The 10,056-nt window shown below is 42.3% G+C and overlaps 1 protein-coding gene across 1 annotated transcript; it reads right to left on the reverse strand.

Moving 5' to 3' along the window:
• Window positions 1–338: 338 nt before the first annotated feature.
• LOC138892480 (uncharacterized) lies at window positions 339–7,185 on the reverse strand. The gene is made up of 5 exons (XM_070176199.1): window positions 7,046–7,185; window positions 6,488–6,728; window positions 1,577–1,912; window positions 1,164–1,373; window positions 339–536 (listed from the first exon to the last, which is right to left on the reverse strand). The coding sequence occupies exons 1-5, from the start codon at window positions 7,183–7,185 to the stop codon at window positions 339–341; spliced, it is 1,125 nt and encodes a 374-aa protein (XP_070032300.1).
• Window positions 7,186–10,056: the final 2,871 nt, after the last annotated feature.

The raw sequence follows: 10,056 nt of genomic DNA on the forward strand, positions 1-10,056 counted from the left end.
TTTGATAAATCACACCGAAACGACCTATGAACCTCCAAATACACATCCGACCGTGATCCTAAGTCTAAAATCACCATATAAAGCTATTGGAACCGTCAAAACTCCATTCCGAAGTTCTCTTCACACAGTCAAATCACAAAACTTCCAACTTAGGGACTATGTATCCCGTTTCTCTACGAAACTCACCCAAAACCAAAACCAAACACCCCGGCAAGTTACATAACCACAATATAACATAGAGGAGGCGATAAATAGGGGATCGTGGTTAAAACACTCAAAATTACCAGCAAGGTCATTACATCCTCCCCCTCTTAAAACAAACATTCATCATCGAACGATTATAGAGACATACCTAAAGTGGTAAAAAGATGAGGATAACGGCTACGCATATCATGCTCGGTCTCCCAAGTTGCCTCCTCGACTGGCTTACCCCTCCAAAGAACCTTCACTGGAGCAGTCTTCTTTGACTTCAACTTTCGAACCTGCCTATCCAAAATGGCCATCGGTTCCTCAACATATGACAAATCTTTGTCCAACTGGACTGAGCTGAAGTCTAACACATGAGACAGATCGTCTTGATATTTCCGGAGCATAGAAACATGGAATACTAGATGAACTGCAGCTAGACTAGGTGGTAGTGCAAGCCTGTAGGACACCTCTCCAATCTTCTCAAGAATCTCAAAAGATTCGATATACCTAGTGCTCAACTTGCCATTCTTCCCGAACCTTATAACACCTTTCAAGGGTGAAACCATGAGCAAGACCTTCTCCCCAACCATGAATGCAATGTCGCGAACCTTCCGATCCGCGTAACTCTTCTGTCTGGATTGGGCTGTACGAAGTCAATCTTGAATCAATTTAACCTTTTCCAAAGAATCCTGAACTAAGTCTGTACCCAGTAACCTAGCCTCACCCGGCTCAAACCAACCCACCGGAGATCGACACCGTCCTCCATACAAAGCCATCTGAATGCTTTACTGGTAACTAATGTTGTAGGAAAACTCTGCGAGCGGCAAGAACTGATCCCAATAACCCCCGAACTCCATCACACACGCACGAAGCATATCCTCCAGTATTTGAATAGTGTGCTCGGACTGTCCGTCCGTCTGAGGGTGAAATGCTGTACTCAACTCCACCCGCATGACAATCTCGCGAATATAGACCTGAGCCAGCTGCTCTGAAGAATAAGTAGTCACCACTGGAATAAAATTATCTGACTTGGTCAATTTATCCACAATCACCCATACTGCACCGAACTTCCTCCGAGTCTGTGAGAGCCCAACAATTAAATCCATAGTAATCCGCTCCCATTTCCACTCTTGAATCTCTATCCTCTGAAGCAATCCGCCTGGCTGCAGATTCTCATACTTCACCTGTTGACAATTTAGGCACCGAGCTACATACTCCATTATGTCCTTCTTCATTATCCTCCACCAATAGTGTTGCCTCAACTGAGGATACATCTTAGCGGCACCCGGATGAATGGAATACCGCGAACTGTGAGCCTTCTGAAGAATCAGCTCACGCAAACCATCTACATTGGGCACACATGACATGCCCTGTATCCGTAGCACACCATCCTCCCCAATAGTGACTTCCTTGGCACCGCCGTACTGAACCGTGTCCTTGAGGACAAGCAGATATCGTCATACTGACACTCTCTGATACGATCATAAAGAGAAGGCCGAGAAACCACACAAGCAAAAATTTGACTCGGCTCCAAAACATCCAATCTAACAAACTGGTTGGCCAAGGCCTGAACATCTAATGCTAATGGCCTATCTATTGCCAGTAGATATGCTAAACTTCCCAAGCTCCCCGCCTTGCGACTCAAGGCATCGGCCACCACATTGGGCTTCCCAAGATGATACAGAATGGTGATATCATAGTCCTTAAGTAGCTCTAACCATCTCTACAACCGCAAGTTAATATCCTTCTATTTGAACAGATGCTGTAGACTTCGGTGGTCAGTATAGACATCACAAGGGACACCGTACAAATAGTGCCGCCAGATCTTCAAGGCATAAACAATAGCTGCTAACTCAAGGTCATGGCATGATAGTTCTTCTCATGCACCTTCGGTTGTCTAGACGCGTAGTCAATCACCCTACCATCCTGCATCAACACCGCGCCAAGACCAATAAGCCATGCATCACAGTACACAGTATAAGAACCCAAACCTGTAGGCAACTCCAATACTGGGGCTGTAGTCAAAGCTGTCTTGAGCTTCTGAAAGCTATCCTCACACTCCTCAGCCCAACTGAATGGAGCACCCTTCTGGGTTAATCTAGTCATAGGTATGGCAATAGATGAGAAACCCTCTACGAATCGACAGTATTACCCTGCCAAATCAAGAAAACATCATATCTCCATAGCTGAAGATGGTCTGGGCCAACTCTGCACTGCTTCAATCTTCTTCGGATCTACCTTAATCCCCTCACTCGACACTACATGACCCAAAAATGCCACCAAATCAAGCAAGAATTCACACTTTGAAAATTTTGCATACAACTTATTTTCTCTCAAGGTTTGAAGCACGGTCCTCAGGTGCTGCTCATGATCCTCTCGGCTCTGGGAGTACACCAGAATGTCGTCAATAAACATAATGACAAATGAGTCAAGATAGGGCTGGAGTACACTATTCATCAAGTGTATCACCTTGGGGTTCTTCGGTCTTGTTTGTAAAGAAGAAGGATGGTTCTATGCGCATGTGTATTGATTATCGCCAGTTGAACAAGGTTACAGTGAAGAACAGGTATCCATTGCCACACATTGATGACCTATTTGATCAGCTACAGTGTTCCAGAGTGTTCTCAAAGATCGATTTGTGGTCAGGCTATCATTAGTTGAAGATTCGGGAGCAGGATATCCCGAAGACTGCCTTCTGGACGCGATATGGTCATTACGAGTTACTTGTGATGTCATTTGGGCTGACCAACGCCCCAGCATCATTCATGCAGTGGGCTGAATGAAACCCTTATCAAGCAGCTCTTGCAACTATTCCTTTAACTCCTTCAACTCTGCTGGGCCATATGATATGGTGGAATAGAAATGGGATGAGTGCTCTGTCACGCCCGAAACTCAAGGAGCACGACCGGCGTTCAACCGAGTGAACCCGGCCTAGCAAGCCTATTAGATTTCCTTCTACCCAAACTCATCCATGAATAAAGAGGAGATGCACTCCATTAATCAAACACTAAAAATATTTCATTAACAACTCCCATTTCATTTCCATTAGCAGCTTCATTCATAGTTTCCAAAACATTACAAATTTATAGATATAATGAAAAATATGTTTGCCAAAGACAAACATTTCTAGTTCAATTCCCCACATCAAACACCTCCCACAACCTGTCTACAGATCCTCTAAGTACAACAGAATAGTAGTATGGAAGTGCCGGCAACAAGGCCCCGGCTATACCTTAAAGCACAATGTACAACTCAAATGACATCAGGCTCGGAATAGTGTAGGGCTCACCAAAACCTACTAAATAGAGAGTGACTGCTAACGAGGACCAAAGCTGCTCGCTCATGAACCACCTGCATCCATTGAAGATGCAGCGCCCCCGACAAAACGGACGTTAGTACATATGGAATAGTACTAGTATGTAAAGCTAGCTGTCCACTTTCAAAATAAAATGCCAATATAAGATAGGGAAAATCATAGAAACAACAAGTCACAATCAATGATATCCAAATGCCAAGTTAAAACATAATAATTTCAAAAATATGAAGAAAATATTATTTTTTGGTTGGGAGATCTTTAGCACCGGTATACCATTGTTCGCAATACCAATATTTACTATACCAGTACCACAGTTCAAAGTACCAATATTCATAATACCAATACCACCGTACTTTTAGCACGGATTCCGATCACGAGCCGATCGGCTAGGCCATTTCATTAGAGACATCAACCACAATCACTCTCAATACCAATACCACCGTACTTTTAGCACAGAGTCCGATCACGACCCGATCAGCTAGGCCATATCATCCGAGATATCATCCATTTCTATCAATCATCTCATCCCAATTAAGGAAAATAATTTTATCACATCAATCTCATCCCAAATAAGGAGAATGATCACAATCCACTCCTACACCGGCACGTGTAGTTTCGGGGTTAGGTTATTTCAACCTACCATTCCTCGGTGATTATCGATACTCCCAAAAATATTATTTTTGTTTTTGTACACAAAGGTAACATAGGTAAAAATGCATTTACCTCATAATCTTTCATACCGTATATAGCCTCATTGGCACTTTTAACAACTTTCAACATCATTATTTAATTGTCTCTCTTGGCCACACATATAGTTCTTCATTCATGGCACAATGACCGTATTTCATATTCCACACTTTCATTTCTTCCCTTTCATGGATTATCATTATAAATATTAACAAATAGAATATTCCGGAAATCACAACTTTAGGTTCATTAGTAATAAAGACTTTAAACACAAATGATTTCTTTCCAAGAAATGGTGTAAAATGATTGGCAATCGAAGCACAAGTTAAAATCATAACCAAGTAACACATCATTTATTCTTGAAATACTTTCCCCCCAAAAAGGGCAATACACAATTTCAACTCACGAATATGTAAGAACGCAAAACATATCGAAAATATTTACAAAGCATAGTATTAGTTAAAACAGCCACATATGGGCATCACTTGAGTTCATAAGTTTTTAGGCAATTCTATTTCCGATGTCAATTTCAGAATAGTTGAATCAAAGCTCATTTCATAATCTTTCTCACATAATCTCATTTCATTGGCACCATTGGCCACAAGTATAACTTTTACTCTTGGCACGTTGGCCACACTTTATATCCCCAATTCACTTATTTCAATTCCAACCATCTTTATAGATTATCAACAATAAGACATTTTCAATCAAGACTTTAGGTACACATATCAGCAACTAAGAGTCTTAAGCATATTGAGATTTTCTCACATAATTTGGCATCGTAACCTTCATTTGAAACACGACTCAAAGACATAGCATTTTAATACACATATCATTCTTAAACACATTCTTGAAGGATAACATAGTGTGATATGAACATTCAAAACACATTTTGAACACATAATTCTCGACACTTTGCTTATTTGGGACAATCGAATTTATTGGGAACAACTCAGAATATAGAATAAGGAAGTTGAGATAACCATACTTGAAACTTATGGGAACATCATGGAATTCAATTCTAAGAGAGTAGTTTATCCAACATACCTTGATAGAGCTCTTTAGTGCTACTAAAACCACCCACTACTCTTACAACTTCAATCTACATCAACATAATTCAATTGGACCAATATTAGTAAAACTTTCCAGGTTTTTGGTCGTTTGGGCATTTTATCAAGCACCTAGAATGCATAGCATTCAACTACCTCTAGTAATGGTGTTTCTTCATCCAACATTACCTCTTTCCCACCAACAAGATATAATACAATATCCTTTGATTACTAATTGCCTTCTTTAGCACCATTATAATCATCAATGAACTCACATCCACCAAATTTCACTAATTAACTCATTACAACATCTCTACAACACCCAATAATCTAGTTTAAGTATTTATGGCTTCCAATCACCATCTCATAAGTTATAACACATATTTCATACATAAATAATCAACATAGATTAGTTAGAGATGGTGGACATACCTCTTGTAGAGCAAATTGTGAAAGACCACTTTTGTGGTGTTCTTGAGATTTTGAAGAATTCCTATGGAATCCAATCAAAACCTTGCTGTAACTAGTGATTGAGAAGTGAAATCATCCTAAAAACACACTTAAAAACTCACCTTAGGTGTGTATTGGAAGCCTTGGCCGGATGGGTGATGGAGAGAAAGCCCTAGTCTTGAAGAAATGACGTAGCCACTCTCTCTCCTAGCCTTGGGGGTATTTTTAGGGCTCCTACATGCGCGATCGCACCTGGTCGCGCATCTAGTCACACACCTGAGGCAGAATACCATCTAATATGCGCGGTCGGGCATCGGGTCGCCCATATGGCATAGGTCCGGTAAAATGGCCATAACGTTCTATAGAAATATCCAAATAATGAACGATTTCATGCGTTGGAAACTAGATTCAAAGGGCTTTAATGTGATAGGTAGATCACCACTTAAGTCAATATATTGAGGGAGTTCTATTTATTTGAAGTCGAATCTTGTGCCAATTGAAACATCCTTTCCACTTAATGTATCCAACTTGTTCCGCACAAGTTCTTGCCATTCACAAAACTCCTTAGTATGTTACAACACACCTTAAACATACATTATCCATTCAAAATGATGTGGCTCTATCCTATAGGTGTCCTTTAGTACTCTAATACGTTATTCCCAAATACCGTTGGCACACTTTAAAATCTTAAATCATTAGAAATTTTTTTTACGGGGCCTTACATGCTCGGTAACAAATCAATACAAAAATCAATATTCCTGTTGGGCGGCATGCCCGAAAGATTCATCGGAAATACATCTGGGTAATCCCTCACTACCAGAATTGACTCCATGGTAGGAGTATCAACACTAACATCTCTCACATATGCTAGATATGCATCACACTCCTTTCCAACCATCTGATGTGCCTTAAGGAAAGACACCACCCTGCTAGGAACATAATCTAAAGTACCTCTCCACTCCAACCGCGGAAAACCTAGCATAGCCTGTGTCATCGTCTTAGCGTGACAATCAAGGATAGTATGATAGCGTTTTTCTCTGCCCCAAAAAAAAAAGATAGCATGAAAGGGAGACAACCAGTCCATGCCCAAGAAAACATCAAAATCTACCATACTGAGCAACAATAGATCGGCTATGGTCTCAAAACCACCAAGAACAACTAAATACGACCGATACATACCATCAACAACAATAGAATCTACCACATGTGTGGACACATAAACAGGAGAACTCAAGGAATTACGGGATACACCCAAATATGGAGCAAAGTAAGATAACACATCGGAATAAGTGGAACCTGGATCAAATAAGACTGATGCATCTCTATGACAAACCGGAACAATACTTGTGATTACTGATTCAGATACAACTGCCTCTGTCCTAGCAGGAAGAGCATAATATCTGGCTTGGCCTTCCCCTTTGGGCGACCTCTACCTGTCCGACCTCCACCTCTAGCTGGCTGTGCAGGTGGAGAGGCAACTAGCACGGTAACCATGTCCTGAGGACCTGGTGGAATACGTGTAGCCTGAGTAGTCTATGTAGGTGCTCCCCTCCTGAGTTTGGGGAAGTCCCTCTCCATATGATGAGTGTCACCAAACTCAAAACAAGCCCTCAGAGGATGTTGCAGCTGGAACTGGCTCGGGCCTGATCGGTTGGACTGACTGCTGAAAGCACCACGTGCAAGAGGTGCACTAGACAATGGCGGTGCATAATTGGGAACCTGAGGCCTGGGAATGGCCAGAATACCGCTGGAAGCTAGAAGTTCTGAATGAACACGATAGCTCACACAGCCCCTACCATGACAGGCTGCAACTGGAGTACGTGCACCACTATATGTGTCAGAATCTTGAGGCCTCTTAGCCTCCCTCTCCTCTCTCTCCTGGGCCCACATACCCTCCAATCTACTAGCGATCTCCACTACATGCTGGTATGGGATGTTTATCTCCAACTCTCAGGAAAAGCTGAATCTGATTCCAAGGTGGAGCCCCTCGATAAATCGGCAAACTCGCTCTCTAACGGTAGCAACCAAGGCTGGTGCATGCCTGGATAAATCACGGAACCGAACTGCATACTCCGATACGGTCATAGAACCATGGCGCAACTGCTCAAACTCTGCGCGCCATGTATCCTTGAGACTCTAGAGAACAAACTCCCTCAAGAACATATCTGAGAACTGATCCCAGGTGAGTGAAGCTACCTCGGCCGGACTACCCAACTCATACGCTCGCCACCACTGATAAGCTGCTCCCTTAAGCTAGAACGTAGTGAAAGGAACCCCGCTACGCTCCACAATACCCATAGTATAGAGGATAAGGTGGCACTCCTCAAGAAAACCCTGGGCATCCTCTAACGCCAAACCGCTGAAAGTAGGAGGGTGGTACTTCTTGTATCTTTCGAGCCTGAGTTGCTCCTCCTCAAAAGCTGTTGCCTTAACCTAGGGCTGAACTGGGGCAATCGACTGTACTAGTATGGCCTCTGGGACCTGATCAACTTGGACCCGCTGCTCTGGGGTACGGGCGGCGGGAGTCTATGCTCCTCCCCGAGCCTGAGATGTGACAGGAGCAAGTGGGATCAACCCTGCCTGAGCTAGAGTGCCAAACATGCTCAGAAACTGGGAGAAGGTCTCCTGAGGTGCTAGGGAAGTAACAGGCGTCTCAGGTGCCTTCTCTCCAACTGGAGCTACTTGTGGCTCCTCTATAGCAGCTCATGCAGGTGCTCTAGCTGCACCACGAGGATGTCCTCTACCCCGGCCCCGGCCTCTCGCGACTCTAGTAGAGGCGCAGGTGTCTGGTCATCCGATCCAGCTGTCCTCACCATATGTGAGAGAATAGAAAGACAAAAATTTAGAATCCCGAAGTCATCAAATTTGCATAATAAGGAATCAAAGAAGTGAAGCTTTTCCTAACAGTTCCATAGCCTCCCCAAGGTTAGTACAGACGTCTCCGTATCGATCCGCGAGACTCTACTAAACCTTCTTGTGATTCGTAACACCTATGAACCTAGAGCTCTGATACCAACTTGTCACGACCCCAATTTCCCTTTGTAGAATGTCACGACGGCAGCTAGTCTCTAAGACTAGGTAAGCCTAACAAACATGCGGAAGTGAATGAAATAATAATTTAAAAATCTCAAAACTCAACAACATGTATAAAAAGGGGAATCTCTACAGCTCAATGTGGATACAATAGCCCAAAACCCGGCGTAATACACTACACAAGCTCTATGACAATGCCAAAATCATTCCTATACAACTGTGTCTATTAAAGAAGGAAAAATATAAAAGGGGATAGAAGGGGACTCTGAGGCCTGCGGATGCGGGCAGGTGTACCTTGAAGTCTCCAAATGCAAACTCAGCTCACTAGTATCGGGACTGATATGAAGTACCTGGATCTGTACAAAAAGATGTGCAGAAGTGTAGCATGAGTACAACACAATAGTACCCAGTAAGTGCCAAGCCTAACCTCGGTAGGGTAGTGACGAGGTCAGGTCAAGGCCCTACTGGAAATAATAAGAAACCGGATGAAAGATATAGAAATACAATGGTAATGATAATGGAAATGAAACAAATAAGGAATTTAACAAAAGTTAACTACACATAATCAAGGCAGATAATACAACACGGAAGGAAACAGGGATTGACATGTTAAGGAAACAAACAACCAAGACAAGTACATCAAATAGAGAAAGATCAACAAGGGCCACTACCGAGGTACCGCCTCGTAGTCCCAAATCAAAAAAGTAACTCACAGTCTTTCCTTATATCACCACGGGAGCCTTTACATTTAGTTTTTAAAATTATTTTCTAGAAATAGCATCCTGCGTTTAGCCCACCGTATCACACCGCATGGCTTCTAGTAGTTCCCCTACTAGCCACGCATATCAAGCTCGCCATATCTCACCACATGCATTTTAACCCCCAGACCTTATACCACCTCATGCGTATCAATATCACAACGTATCACAAATCGCATCTCAAGTGCCCAATATCACAACTTGCCAGCGAAACCAAACAATAACAGAATTTCACAATAAGGAGCCATTAGCTCAACCACAAAGTCTCAACAACAACAACCGGAATAATAACTCAATATAATGATATTTCATAACTTAACACTTTGCCTCAATAGGAATCACGGCCTTTGTAGCTCAATACCAATTTCAACAACAAGATATTCCAAGAATATCAATTTCAAATAAGAATTCAACAGTTAAATAATGAATACTGATTAAAGGAAACAAGAACTTCAACTAAACAAGTAGAGTAATTAGCAAGTAAGAGATAAGACAAGTAGACATGTGAAATTAGACTAAAAATGATGACTATAACATGTTAAGGAAACTCAATTACGGCATAGAACAGACTAAC

This window comes from Nicotiana tomentosiformis, chromosome 5 (assembly GCF_000390325.3).
Source record: "Nicotiana tomentosiformis chromosome 5, ASM39032v3, whole genome shotgun sequence".
Lineage (NCBI taxonomy): Eukaryota > Viridiplantae > Streptophyta > Magnoliopsida > Solanales > Solanaceae > Nicotiana > Nicotiana tomentosiformis.